The following is a 15,302-nucleotide window of genomic DNA, read 5'->3' as shown; positions in this document are numbered from 1 at the left end:
GCAGATAGACGCCCACGAGCCCGAGGATAGAAGCCAATGAACCTAGGCTGGCTCCAAGCGGAGAGGCCTCAGTGACCCGCTGCGGCCAGGACCGAGGTAAGAAACCACTCAGGCCCCAGTGAGGGAGGGCCGTCGGGGAGAGCCAGGCCGCGGACCGGCGAAGGGCTCCCCAGAGCTCGGGCCCTGCCGCTGCCTGGGGCTCCGCCCTCACACTCACTCTGCAGGGCCGACTTCCCATCAGTCATCTCCAACTCCTTTCCAGGACATCACATTGACTATCTTACGGTTTACTGGCCAATGTAAAACATTACTATAAAAGTGACGTGCCCCCTTGAAGGGCAAAATCACCTTTTTGGTAAAATTTCTCCCAGTATTTATTTTTACACAGGTAGCATCATAAAATGCTACACTGCTTTACAGAACTATTCATACTTTTCTCTGAAAACTTTAAAAATAAAATATGGGCATCTAGGTTCTTTTTTTAATAAAAATCAAATAATACTTTCAACGTTTATTGGATTATCTTCTGAAATTCTAAGTAACAGCCAAAGCCAGGCTACTTGAAATCTAAATTAAATCACTCGCGCCCTGCACCAACAGTGACGAGACACAGCAGAGAGTAGGAATAAATTCAGCACATTGTATCCCTCTTAAAGAGGTGTTAAATCAAGCGCTCAACTGCTGCAAGCTCAATTTCCAGCCACACTTTAGACCCCACCCCCCAGACTCACCAGCTGGGGTGTTTCACTCGCTCTCTCCTAGGGAGGTGTACGAGAACTTGAACAAACTGAATGAACGGAAAGTACTATACGTGCCTGCCAGAAAAACCACGCGCGTTCAGAGGCAAGGGGGACTCAGAGGCAGGGGGACGAAGCAGCTGACGCGGTGGCCCGGATCCAGCCCCCGCTGCCCCTGCGACTGTGCCCAGCAGGGCCTCACTGCCCCGCTCCCTCCCCGACAAGACAAGCTTTGGAGCGGGTGCGGCAAGGCTTTGCTGTAAAGGACCGGATAGTAAGTGTTTTAGACTTAGAGGGTCAGGACGCCGAATGAGGATATTATGAGGATACTTATATAACAAGAGAGAAAACAAATTTCCATATGTATTTTATTAATAAATTCAAAATATAATAATAATTGGCCACAACTGTTGTAATACAGGTCTACTAAGAAGAATGGAGTTGGGAGGGGTAACATTTGCCAGGTTAAGGCCCCTTTCATCAAAATTACAAATGTTCATCATTAATGCTAACTCTGTAACAGAATTCTATGTGTCTCATCTTTGAAAATGTGTCTTCACAGAAGTAGGTACTGCCAGTAAATACTGTTATTCCACAAACGTGATTTTAGTTGAGCATATTCATCTCTTAGGAGATGTGTCTAGACTTTAATTGTCTTGATATTTGCATTTAAATCACTTCCAGTTGAAGGCCTGGTGTAAACTGCTTAGGTGCACAGGTAAACGGACTCTGAAACACAGACATTTCCTTTGTATTCGTATCAAGATGCAAAACTGCCATCAGGACTGTTGTTTGTGTTCGGGAATCACGACCACGATAAGCCTGTGTGCAAACGGAGGTCCGCCTTTCACTTCGGACGGCTTCACGACTCGCGGCTCGAACATGAGCTGTGGAAACGAGTTTCCTGCGGCGTAAGGTCTGCACAGAAACAACGGCATGCCGTGTAACTGCAGGGTGCGTTCACCAAGAAGCATTATGAAGTCTGCAGCAAAAGCTAATTTCCAAAGCCATTCACTGTTCAACAATGGTAGTTGAAAATGATTCTTCTCATTCAAAAAAATTGTAATCTCAGCCCTGAACTGAAAAAGTTACAAGGCAGCCTCACCACTGCCAAGCAAGCCATCACACGGCTGTGCAGCAGAGCATGGCAGAATATTCAGCTTCTATTCCTGACAATTCACGACACCGACGACAGGCCAGCCCACAAGGGGCGGTGCCGTTCAGCACTGAGCCGAATCGCTCGCCATACACGACAGAGTCAGAGACGCCCCACGGAGAGCCTGCTGGTGAGCAAGGCAACGAGTGACCGTGGCTTTCAACACCTCCCCTCCGCCTAAGCTCCGGGACTGTCTGCTGTGGTCGCCAAGGGCTCGGACGGCCCTGATCCGCACACCACTGTCTGCTGCCCTCGCGGCAGCCCTACTGGCCGCCTCCCCCACACCTACTCCTGAAGAGAAGTGTGGCCAGAGCGCTCACACGTCGTGGCTGACCAGAGACTTCATTTTCAAGTTTGAGAATAAAATATTCTTAACTTATAAGAGCAGATAAGTAGATTAAGAATACTAAATTAGTTATTTAAGTGTGATATATATGTACATATATAAATATACACATATCTTACAATTTGTTAAAAATCTTTCCTCTTTTCTAAAGAGCTTTAGGTAAATTACTAGCAGTTTTACGCTGTTTTTATAAGACATACACATTCTGTTTTGATATCAAACATAATCCAGAAACCATACAATTTTATAGCAATATTCACACCAGTGGAAGTTGCCAAAAAATGACTTAAAAAGTGAGGCCAAAGAAAGCTGAAATTGGTACTTGGCCAGTGTCTGGACAATTCTGATAAAGTGCTACGCAGCTACAGAGATCTGGCTTCCAAGCCTTCCGAAGCGACCCTGGTTTAGAACGCTCTCTCGGGCAGAAAAAGAAAGCAAACAAATAAATGTCTAGTGAAGTCTGAGTAAGCCTGAACCTTTAAGGCAGGCTTTGATCCCAAAGCTGACTTTTAGTGTAAAAGCCCTGTAATAAGGCCAGAGCGAGCCTCCCAAGTAACGACGGAGGTACCTGACACAGGGACAGACAGACAGCAGCCCACAAGGGCCAGGGGCCCTTTGCTAAGCCAACGCTTCCGGGTGGGCAGCCACCCACCGGCCACTGCCTCCACCCACTGGTCACTGAGAGGGCCTGACCCCTGTGAGCTGGGCTAGCCCGGCAACTAGCAAGAGCCAGGAAGCCACGATGCTGACGCAGAACTGGTCCCGTGCGCCCCTAGTTCGTTCTTTCTAGAACCGTCGCCCCCTTGCCCTAAGGACCCTGGAACTGGTGATGCTGAGGAGAGTCCGTGTGAGCGCCTCAGCCACTGACCTGGGAGGACAGGACCCCCGCTCCCGCTCCTTAAATTAGGGAGCACCTCGACTGGACGCAGCTTTTCCGCACTCAGATGGTCTGAAAACCTCCGAGCCTCCGAGCATTTCAGTGTTCCGTGTAAACCAGTGTCACTCTGTACCCTGTTTCTGCACAAGCGAGTCTCTGGCCCCGGGAGCGCGGATCCATTCACAGCCCAAGTGCTTCATGGAGGACACGGGCAGTCTGACGGAGGCTGTACGGAGGATGCGACTGAAGCTCAAGTGGGTGCAGAAGAGAGGGGTGTGCTCTGAGGACGACCCCAATCCACGTGTGCCCTAGGAAATGAAGACCCTCTGGTGGGGGGACGGCCCAGGAAGGTGTTTGGCTGAGGGCTGCCGGAGGGAAGAGCAACGCAGCCCAAAGCAGTGACCTGGGCCCAGTGCACACGTCCGTGAGCGCAGCATCTTACGCTCTGCGGAGAGCCGGGCACTGGCGCAGGCACCTGACGTGCGTGGACTCACTCGGCCCTCACAGTGGCCGCAGAGGCACTGCTGCTGCCGCCCTCTGGAGACCGGCCCCCGGAGAGGGAGGTCACTGCCCCAGGTCCCACAGCAAACGAGGGGCAGAGCGGGGCCTCACACCCTCACAGTCGGCCCTGGAGCCAGTGTTCTAACCGCCACGCCGACTGCCGGCTTCGCTTCTCCTGACCGAGACACGGGGAAACAAGAGCAGCGGCAAGCAAGCACGCGCGAGCCTGGAGGCTGCGCGAGGCGCGCCGGGGACTGCCTGACGGGCCCTAATTACACCACCACAAAACAAGCCACTAAAAATAAAAACAGAGATGTTAATTTTAACATGCTCTACTGAATATTTAATATTCATTTTATGTGCTCATTATAAAGGACTCTCAGTTCCATAGAAAAAACTGTTTGCTTGTTTCAGTAAGAAAATACAGATCCGTGTTTCTAATTTACGCCGTGTGTGGAGAGGCGTGATTCACACGGACCCCGAGTGGCAGGCTAACAAATGCCTGGCCCCTCTCGGCAGTGAAAGTGACGCTGAAAAGATACAGCACTGTTCTCGCCGACGTTAGCGGAAGCTCAGACACTACTGAAAACTTTCAGATCGTGAAGAACCCACCCCAAGGTCCTTACCAACCTCTTTTCTAAGCCCAAGCACCTCTCTTCAATGGGTAGTTTTGGGATGAGGCCAGAACGTCACAGGGAGGTGGGGACGTGGGCCCTCCCCCTCCTCATAAGTCATTCTGTCAGGACTTACAGTGGCCATATGGTGTTTCAAACACTAATTGGAAACAAGCGAGTCAATGTAAGACTACAAAAAGCAAACTGTGATATCAAGAATAAGGAGCCTTGGCGGGTGTGGCTCAGTGGACTGAGCGCAGACCTGTGAACCGAAAGGTCGCAGGTTCAATTACCAGTCAGGGCACGTGCCTGGGTTGTGGGCCAGGTTCCCACTTGGGGTGTGGGAGAAGCAACCGATCAATGTTTCCCTCTCTTCTCCTCTCTCTAAAAGTAAATAAACAAAATCTTAAAAAAAAAGGAAAAGGGAGAAACATTTCAGTAAGCTCAGGTATGACGTGATGACACTGTCCCAGGCCTTAGATTCTTCTTTGTCTCCTAAGTACAGTGAGCACCGACAGGAAAAAGGTCCCCTCACAGAGAACGCCGTGAGGTTTTTAACGCGCTAGACGCCTTTCCATCTTCTCCGCCTCAGCTCCTGACACCGCTGTCAAGTGCTACACACCGGCAAAGAAAAAAGGGGTGAGAGTTGAAGGATCTTACAGAGAAATAATAAAAAAACTGTTGTGACTACTTGAACTAAAACATTATGACCCCCGATATCGTTTTCAGTGCCTAGAACACACGGCCTGTCCTCAGAGCAACGCCCATGTGAACGTGGAAACGGCCGACACGACAGCTGAGGGCTGTGACGCACCACTGCGCTGTAGCAGAACAGCACCTGCTCCCCCACCCCCACCCACCCGGGAAGCGAGCACGATTCACTCTACACGTGCGCTGGGAAGAACACGCTTGTTCCTTACAGTGGCTGTCAATTCAGAGACGATTTCAAGTACAACTACCAACTACCAGCAGTCTCCAACTTGCTGAGCGTCCACTCCTTATCTCAAAAGCGCCTCCGCAGACTCACGTCGGGGCACATTCACTAGGACGGACCCAGCGGGACTCAGCCTTTCAGAGGGCTGGGGCAACAGGCGGAATCCTTTCCACCCAGTGCGGGCTTACCCACGTGGAAGGATGCTGCCGAGCCCGAGGGACCGTGTGCCCTAAGGCCACTCTAGCAGTAGGAACTCATACAGGTTGATTTTTTAAAAACCCCTTTCTTAAAAAAATATTAAGATGTAAGCCCTGACTGGCATAGTTCAGTGGACTGAGCGCAGGCTGTGAACCAAAGTGTCGCAGGTTCGATTCCCAGGCAGGGTACATGCCTGGGTTGCAGGCCATGACCCCCAGCAACCGCACATTGATGTGTCTGTCTCTCCCTTCCTTCCTCCCTCCCTTCCCTCTCTGAAAAGAAATAAATCTTAAAAAAAATATTAAGATGTAATATACACAACATAAAAATTCACCGTTTTCAAGCGTAGTTTTTTAGCACATTTAACATGTTGCATAGCCATCACCAATTCCAGAACACTGCCGTCACTCCGTAAGTATGTCTTACACCTGTGGCCATACGCACTGACTTTGCCCGAAGTCTCTAACTGGTATCTCTGTTGTCCGAGCAGGCACTGAAGAGGGCTGGCTAGGACTCTACAGAGTGCCCACACAGTAAGAAAATAAGAAGCTGCATCATCCAGAAGGATACTGAACCCAAACTCCTGGCATTTTTAGCAATTAGGCTAATGTATTTTTTTATATCGGAACAGCAGAGAAACTGACATTCAACATCTTCACATAACACAGTAGTATGCCCTAAATTCATCCAAGATTTTAAAAGAAGAGAAGACAACCTACTAGGATTAATCATAACTGTACACAGTTCCAATTTCAAAATACAGAAGATGCATTATGTGGGAAAACCTCCTTTGTCATCAACAATAAATGAAAAACTTGATCATTAAGCAAATACTGCCCCATTTGGGAAGCTAACCCTAAACCAGCCCGCCATTTAAAGCAATACAGCTACAAGTGCAACCTGCATCACTCTGCTGCCCCGAGTCTCTCCTGCTGAGAACAGTGCCTCTTGGGCAAAGGTCTGGCAGAAAGGCCTGCGGACGCACAGCGCCCTGGCTGTGGCGGGGCTCTCATCACCGGAGTGAGCTCACGGCTTCCACGATGCACAGGAAGGAGAGCTCACCTTCAGGCAGCAGGGTGTTGAGAGTGGGAGGAAGTAGGTCCGAGAGGGCGTCTTGCTTTTGTGCACTCATGTGGGGTGGGGCACCCCTTCCAGAGGAGGAGCTCCTCTACAGAGGGCGCCCCGGTGGGTGGGTTGCTCTGAGCTGCTCTCAGAGTTGTCCAGCGGACCTCACCCTAAGCCAGTCTTTGCAGGATGACAGAAACCACCAGTCAAAGTGAATGCATATGTGCTGTGGGGAAGCCTTCTTTAGTATCTAACATGGCTGGATTAAAACAAAAAAATCTTAACCATTAACCAAATCTTCACTTTAACCATTAATTTAGATTATGGCAAACATCAACTAGATGTTAAGCTTGACTCTACCCTTAAGATGAGCAGTTAACACTTATAAATAGGAATTCTGTGGGCTTGACTGAAGGCCATAATGAGCTCTTAACTTTGGTTCTGCAAGAAACTAGTTCCGTCCTGCCTGGCATAGCTCAGTGGATTGAGCTCGGGCTGCGAACCAGGCATCGCAGGTTCGATTCCCAGTCAGGGCACCTACCTAGGTTGCATGCCACGGCCCCCAGCAACTGCACATTAATGTGTCTGTCTCTCTCTGTCTCTCTCCTTCCCTTCCCTCTCTAAAAAGAAATAAAATCTTAAAAAAAAAAAAGAAAGAAAAGAAACAAAAAGAAAGAAACTAGTTCCAGCCCCAGCCGGGAGCTTGGTTGGTTGGAACATCATCTCAGTACTCCCAAGGCTGCAGGTTCCATCCCCAGTCAGAGCACACACAGGAATCAACCAATGAGTGCACAAGCAAGTGGAACAACAAATGGATGTTTTCTCTTTCTCCTCCTTCCTCTCTCTCTAAAATCAATTAAGAAAGAAAAGAGGAGAGAAGAGAAGCAGGAATATTTATTGGTAATTTAACTCATTCTTGCGGAGGTTGCTAGGCAACGCTTCCAATGACATCAGTTGCGCAACAAGTTGCACCCTAGGAACGCATGTGTGGTCTCGCCGCATCTGCGATAATGACTGAACCACACACTCACGTCCTGGGTTTTCCAAAACATGACCAGATGCAATCAAGTGAAGCTCATGATATTTCTGTAACATACAAACTAACAAAGTTGCCTCAAAATAGTTATCTGTGGACATACTGCCACATTATCCCTGTTTAAAAATCCCAGGAAAAAGTCCTAAACTAAAAGGACACTTGACTAAATGAAATCTTTCAAGTGTTTATCCTCTGTCTGCCTAATGAGAAATCACCCAGTGACCAGAAACTCCAAGAAACCTTCCTGGAACTAGAAACTCATTTTCCTTTAACACAAGGTGTTGAGAACGTTGAGAATCAACTACAGGTGCAGGAATCCAAACACGATTTAATGTCTCTGAGGTTCTTATGAGGTCAAAATAATGATACAACTGTTATACAGCAATAAGCCCAAAGTTGGCTAAATTTGTAGATGTATTTCAGAATGTAATTGCTCTAAAGTTTCTCATTCTTATATCTACTTTTATAGAACTTATTATTATTTTTTTAATCTTAGAGAGAAGGGGAGGGGAGAAAGGGAGAAACCTCAATTTGCTCCACTCACCTGTGCATTCACTGCTTGACTCTTGCATGTGCCCTTGACTGGGCATTGAACCCACAACCTTGGTGTATCAGGACAGCGCTCCAACCCACTGAGCTCCCTGGCCAGGGCTGAAACTCTTCTAATAAATAAGATGGTCTTGTTCTAAGTAAACCTGGGTCTTTGTGAAATAAAGAGAGAAATCACCTAGCAAGAGGTCCCGTGTTTCCTGTATTGGATGAGCACGAATACACGCGCATTATCATTTTAGAGCGCTGGTCTCACACTCGGAGACATTCGACAAAGGAAATTCTGACACACCCATTTTCTAAAAGGGTCAAATTACTCAGGTCTAGCACAAGCGCCTGCTGAAGAGATTATTTTAAAGTTTCTCTTAAATCAAGATTATTCAAGAGATTAGAAAAAAGACCAACAAAACAATTATCCTTCAAACTATGTTACGAATAATCCTCTTAACTTAGAAAACTGGGCTCAGACTCTAGGACTTCCGCCGTGGGACAAGGACAAGTGGAGGAAGGCGCACAGAAGGGAAACACTGCGCACGGGAAGGCAACGTTTGCTTTTGGTGGATTCCGTTGTGTTTGCCGCGACTGTCCGCCATTACGGTGAGGGACTCAATTTTAGTGCAAATTTCTTCCAGGTCACTGCAATGATGGTTGCATGTCACATAATCACACGTAACACAGGTGCAACAAAAAAAATACATAAAATCAATGTAATAAGTGTTTTAGAAAAATCGTAAAGGTAAAGAATTTTGACAGGAAAAAGAAAACACAAACATTCAAAGCGGACTTAGCTTTGTGTGGACACCACCACGGGGCCGTGTCTGTACTCAGTGAGGGCACCCGCACAACAGCTAAGGCCATAATCAGACTGGAACGAATCCTGGAAATTCACGCTGCAAGGGAGAATGAAAATTTGTTGGGCAGCTCAAAACTTGGTAACAAATATTGAAATAAAAATAAAAATATTCCTGTATCCAGCCCTGACCGGGGAGCTCAGTTGGTTAGAGTACTGTAGTGATATGCCGAGGTTGTGGATGTGACCCCTGGGTCAGAGGACATACATACAAGTAGCGACCAATAAAGGCATAAATAAGTGGAACAACAAATTGATGTTTGTCTCTCTCCCTTCCCCCTCTCTAAAATCAATAAAGTTTTTCTTAAGATTTTATTTATTTTTAGAGAGGGAAGGGAGGGAGGGGGGGGGAGAGAGAGAGAGAGAGAGAGAGAGAAACATCAATGTGTGGTTGCTGGGGGCCGCGGCCTGCAACCCAGGCATGTACCCTGACTGGGAATCGAACCTGTGACACTTTGGTTCGCAGCTCACGCTCAATCCACTGAGCTACGCCAGCCAGGGCATTATTTTTTTAAAAATTAAAAAAGATAAACCTAAAAATATTACTGTATCCTAACCCTAACCCCCAAAAGCAACAAATGCGTTCATCTTAAAAACAAACAACAACAAAAAAATCCAGGGCCAACAAGTGTGCGGGGGCCACCTTCCGTGACCTCATCCTCCCTGTTCCTCAAGCCTGGGGCGTGAAGGAAAGTTTTCCCCATCATCACAACTTCGGAATACCCACAAATCTACCAAGGAAGACAGCTGACTTCTAGCTCTGACTTTTTGGAGATATTAACATAAACATAAGCACACACGCGCGTGCACACATGAACGAACAGACAACAGAAAATAAAGAGATGGTAACACCTAAATTCTCACCCAAACTCACCGTGGATTCACTAAGCCACCTCAAGAGCCAAGCCCTATGACTCTGCATTACCCCACACGGAATGGAAAGAGAGTTTCGACAAGTGAGCATCAAGAGAACAAAGACTCAGATATTAACATTTATTTACACACAGATGTTGACTTGTTCCATCTATCAATTCCATAAGGATCAGAAAGCCTTTTTTTTTTTTTAGGTTTTATTTACTTTTAGAGAGGCGGGAAGGGAGGGAGAAAAAAAAACATCGATCCGGTTACCTCTCCCACGCCCCCAACTGGGGACCTGGCCCGCAACTCAGGCACGTGCCCTGACTGGGAAGCGAACCTGCGACCCTTCGGTTCACAGGCCAGCGCTCAGTCCACTGCGCCACACCCGCCAGGGCAGAAAGCCTTTCTGACGTCAGACGCCTCAGTATACTCAATTAACAACACAACGCAGAAAGAGGCTGCTGAAACCAAAACCCGCGTGACTCAAAACCATTATGGGCGTTGACTGAAAAACGTGATTCGAGCAGCCCGAGTTCACGAAGTTCCAATTACGCCAAGTTTGCGGGATTTCCCACTCAAGACCGCACTGTGGGTGGACGGCAACACGCGACCAGTCAGCATTCTCGAAGGCCCGGCCGCCTCACCGAAACAACGGCAGGACGGCAGACAGAAGTCCGCCAAGGACGGACCGGCGACGCCGCCACCGCCACGTGAGAAGAGGGAGAGTCCCCGTGGGCCCGACGGTGTCGAGCAATGGCAGAGCGGCTCGCAAGGACACCGCGCGCTTCCTGCAACGGAGCCCCGGTCCCAGGACGCTTGCCCGTGGGTCTTCCCCGTGGGTTCTACGTCTGTGGTCTGTGGCCCGTGGCCCGGGCTCCCCCTGTCTACTCGCAGTCCTTTCTGCTCCAGCAGCGCCTCCTGCCCCTGGTTCACCAGGGGGCCCCCACGGGTGACTCGGGCCGGAGGTACGAGGATGCACACCGCTCAGGAGCCCACGGGGACCAGAGGCACCCCAAGAGCACCGGGGAACGGGGAGACCAGCACTCGGCTTCGCAGGAGGGCCCGCCTCTTTTCCTCTCTCCGTCTCCCCAAGCACCTACTGCCTAACGTGCCTTCTTCCAAGGCGGGGAGGAGGGGGAGGAGTGGGGGGAGGAGGACAGGGACCTACACGGAGGCGCGAGCCGGTTCCCAGGGAACGGCTCCCCACGTCCCCGGCCTCCTCCAGTGTCAGCACTGGGGGGTGTCCCTCCGGGGGCGCACTGCGGGCGGGCGGGCCTGCGGACGCGCTCCGACCCCATCCCGCTCGGGATCCCCGACTCCAGGTGCGGGCGGCTGTGCGCGTGCAGGACACTCGGGCCTCGCGGGCAGACAAGGCCTGGACTGCACGCTAATGGCCACTCACAGCTGGCCCCCGGGGTGGCCCCCGGGAACCGCGTCCTGGCCGGGCCTCGGGCTCCTCCTCGCCCCCCGAGGGCCTGCTACTGTGGTTTACGGTCTGAGAACAGTGAGGCCTCGAAGGCCGGACCTAAGGTGTGTGTGTGCGCTCCGCACCCCGCGCTCCTGCCTTCCCCACGGAGCGGCGGGGACCGCGCCGCCCGCCCCGAGGCCCGACCAGAGGTGGGTGGCAGTTGGAGGCAGTCGGGACCGGCCCCAGCAGGTTGGAACCGGTCTGGGCCGGGCCGGAGGAGGAAAAGGGGGGAGGGAGAGGCCGCCTCGCGCTCTCCCTGCGCGCGTGACTCACGCTGGCCGCTGACGTCAGGCGTGCGCGCGCGGCGGGGGGGGCTCTACGTACGTGTAGTGCTGCGGTTTCTCAGGCTGTGCCTGCAGCACCTGAGCGGTAGCGGCCGGGGGCGCCGAGGAAGCTGCGGAGCCGCCGGGCCCGGGGCCCTTCGACATGGTCCTGTCTTCCTGCCTCTTCGCCGCTCCCCTTTTATTATTCAGTCTGCGCGGTCCGCGCCGAGGTCTCAGCGCGCCTGCGCCGCGCCACGAGAACGTGAAGACCCCCCGCACGGCAGCAAGGATTTCTGGGAGTTGTAGTCTCCGTTTCGGCCGGAATTTTACCGTCGGCAGAGGGTTGCTGCCAAAGGATCGGACCACGATACCCAGAGATCCTTGCAGACTGTGTCCCGGATGCTGAGGCCCCGCGACGGCTTTAGGGAATTGTAGTCCTGCTGCGTTTCTTCTTAGCGCAGTTCCAGTTTCGTAGGGGTACTTTTCCTTGAAACAGGATCCCCTGGAGTAGATGGGGCCCAGAGCTAGGGAGGCCCTGAAGACTTCTGTGAAACAGCTCCAGGTGTAATTTTACTGCCAAGAGTGTAATAATTACCTCGCCTCCACACTCGGTATAGCTTGGGCTCAGTTCAGATGCCAGCCCTTAGCAGTGCTTAAGAATCTTGTACGGTCCGTTTGTGCTGCCGGCACCCGGAGTGCGCCACAACATCCTCAGTCCGGCAGCGGGACTACGGATCAGGCACGAAGGAGAAAGTCTGCCCGGTGGAAGTCAGCTTGAGAAAGGTTTGCTAAAGAAGAGCTACGGCGACGCAATACTCGGTTCCCGCGTCTTTGCTGGGGACGCTCCATAAGCATTTAGCAACCCTGAAACCTGGAACTCCACGGTTTGGTTCCCTTGTCACCACAACACCTGGCCTGACCAACTTGTTTCCAGTACTGTAGGGGCCAAGGGCGAATTTAATCTCCGTCTGGAGTAGTCTCAGGTACACCGGCAAGTTGCAGGGGCGCTGAGAAGCAGCGTATAGTGTCCAGAAGAAGGGCTTAGGTTCGAGTAGGTGGTGCGATTTATGACCCACTCCAGTCTCCTGCTCCGCACGTCAGCCTTTCTATTTGGGAAAATGTCTCCCTTTCCCACTTCGCACCAGTGGGGCTAAGTTTTTCACTCCGTGGCCTTTGTGAAATAAGCCAGTTGCCCCAGACCTAGGCATTTGATTCTGTGAGCTTTATAAAGTTCAAAGATATTTTAACGCTGTTGTTAACTAACGATCATCCCATTAAAGAAACATTCTCAACTACCTTAGAGTGAGGGAGGATGGGGTGAATGAAAAATTATTTAAGAATGACACATACTTATTTTTATTTAGTTCCCAGTAACCTCACATCAGAAACCAAATTGTCAGCCTACAAAATTAAGAAACTGGTATTTCTTTCCTTCTTTTTTTTAAATTGCTTTTTAGAGAGAGAGAGAGAAAGAAACATTGAGATGTTGTTCTCCTTATTTATCCATTCATTTCTTGCTTATTGTATGTGCCCTGACCCAGGATGAAACTAGCAACCAGAAACCTTGGATGATGCTCTAACCAACTAAGCTCCCCTGCCAGGGTGAAACTGGTATTTCTTAAACAGGCAAGTGTTTACCACTAGGGGCATTGGAAGATGAGAAATTACAAAAGGACAAATAAATGTTGTAGTGTAGTGTTGTAATCCTATTATTAAATCTCAGTAATTGGCTTATGTATTATCCCTAAAACACTCCAGTGTGATTTGAGTGAAGAAATACAGTTAGTGTGTAGTGCTAAATTTTAAGTAAGTGTACAGCATGAGCTTCAGAATAAGTAAGTGTGCACTAATAGAATTAGGAGAGATCACCCAATCTGCTTAATTTACAAGAAAAGGAAACTCAGAGAGGTTGAGTAACCTGCACAGTTACTCAGCAAGCCTGTGACAGAACAGGAACTGCAACAGCTGTCGGCATCACATCTGGCGTTGTTTCGATTGTATAAACACTTGCAGTTCTCCATTTCCTGCGTTGCTTTTCCTCCCCTGCACCTATTTAGGAAAAAGAAAAACGAGTCTGTATGACTGACAAGGAGGACAAACTATTTTCGCTAATTGTCCTTAAGTAGATGAATATAAATCCACACCCGGTTGCTCCTGGAGCAGTTTTACTTCCTCTCTAATAATGAGCAAAACTGAAAGAAAAAATAACAAAAACAAAAAAACCCGCAGTCTCTCCTGTAGGAGGCGTGGGACAGAGGGGGTTCCAGATCGCCTGTGAAAACGCTGGAACACAAAGGTGTGTTTCAAGGAACCCATTCCTTCCCCAGGCCATTTAAGCAGTGGGAGAAGAGATGGCAGGATGTTTTTCTAGTTACATTTCAGAGTATTGGACAGTCTCCTGTGAGATCTAAGCAGTGCTCTGTTTCTTTACATGGGTTCTGAGAACAGGGCAAAAGCCTCCCTCCATCCTTGGCTGGTGTAGCTCAGTGGATTGAGCACTGGCCTGTGAACCAAAGGAGGCCCCGTTGGATTCCCAGTCAGGGCACACGCCTGGGTTGCAGGCCAGGTCCCCAGTAGGGGGCGCACAGAGGCAACCACACAATGATGTCTCCCTCTCTCCTTCCCTTCCCCTCTCTAAAAATTAAAAAAAAAAAAAAAAAAGAGCCTCCCTCCATCTTGGTTTCTTCTCTCAGCATGTCACGAATACAAAGCTTCATCTTTCCGCTACCCTAAACTCTGAGCACATCTCACAAAAGCCTAAATATGATAAATACTTATTTTGAATGTTATCATTGAACAGGCTGAAATAATTAGAGTAATTCAGTACCGGAGGTTGGGCCAAAGATGTTTTTGCCACAGCCGCTTTTCCAAATTGTACCTTTTTCTCTCACTGTTGATACCGAGAGGGGACTTTTGGTGTCACCGGTACATTCGTGAGGTGTTTGTGTTTATGCCTACTAATTCTCTGAGTTGAAATCGATCTGTAACTGGCTTTGATAAAATAAAAAGATTTTAATAAACTATTCGGTGTACCCAAAGGAAAGATTGTGGAGTTGATGGCTCAAGGCTCTATTTCAACTTCTGGGTTTTGTTTGGTCTTAACCTTAAGCCTGTTTTGGTGTTCCACATACCTGCATCGCTGGAGTGCTCAACATTGCAGTCCCTCCAAGATATTTATTTAGGCAAGGATAGGAGTTAACATTTCACACGTTTGTCTTGTTTCTCCCCACATGACACCTCTAGGGCATGCCGTCAAGCACAGGGGCGCATGTTGAATACAGGTGTCTTTTCTGTATTCGTTATGGACATGCAGATGCTGTTATGGGACTATTCCCATCTTCACTGTAGTAGTTTCATTCCGTTGAATTGCATAATTCAAAGCCATGTGGCTTGGTTAGTTGAATACTGAAATCACCAAGCATTTTGTGACAGCAGGCCTGAGACCATACAAAACGATACTTATAAAATCATTTACTGGTACTTGTTTCTTTGTGGCTATTATTCACCCTTCACACTACCAAACAAAGGAACTGATTTTTGGTTAAAATGTATGTGAAAAATACATAAAATACTTTGGTAATATATGATTTACTGAATTCCAGTTTCCATTTACACTACATACTGAACTGTCAAAATGTTAAAATGAATTAAAACATTTACCTGGAATATTTTATGAGTCCTTAAATAAAACTTGGGAACAAAAAAAAAACGAATTAAAACTACCAAAATGTTAATGAAAAGTAAGTAATAATAGAGAACACATTTTATTTTACCCTGGAAAATATTTACAAAAATTTTATTAAACTAACCTATTCCTACATTGATTGCATTCCTCGATACAAATAAGATT

At 48.8% G+C, this 15,302-nt stretch overlaps 1 protein-coding gene and 1 long non-coding RNA gene across 3 annotated transcripts in view; one reads left to right on the top strand and one right to left on the bottom strand.

Moving 5' to 3' along the window:
- Positions 1 to 11,667, bottom strand: part of UNK (unk zinc finger) — a 28,994-nt gene extending 17,327 nt beyond the window's left edge. For both annotated transcript variants that reach the window (XM_028521048.2, XM_036034144.1), the window contains exon 1: positions 11,514 to 11,667. In XM_028521048.2, coding sequence (XP_028376849.1) covers positions 11,514 to 11,617 — 104 coding nt within the window. In that variant the 5' untranslated portion in view covers positions 11,618 to 11,667. The remainder of the gene's footprint in view (positions 1 to 11,513) is intronic.
- Positions 11,663 to 13,795, top strand: LOC118502251. The gene is made up of 2 exons (XR_004904957.1): positions 11,663 to 12,872; positions 12,994 to 13,795. It is a non-coding gene; the product is annotated as an uncharacterized LOC118502251 (long non-coding RNA).
- Positions 13,796 to 15,302: the final 1,507 nt, after the last annotated feature.

Source organism: Phyllostomus discolor, chromosome 8, assembly GCF_004126475.2.
Source record: "Phyllostomus discolor isolate MPI-MPIP mPhyDis1 chromosome 8, mPhyDis1.pri.v3, whole genome shotgun sequence".
NCBI lineage: Eukaryota > Metazoa > Chordata > Mammalia > Chiroptera > Phyllostomidae > Phyllostomus > Phyllostomus discolor.
The sequence above is the reverse complement of the archived record's forward strand: the minus strand, read 5'-3'. Positions and strand labels throughout refer to the sequence as shown.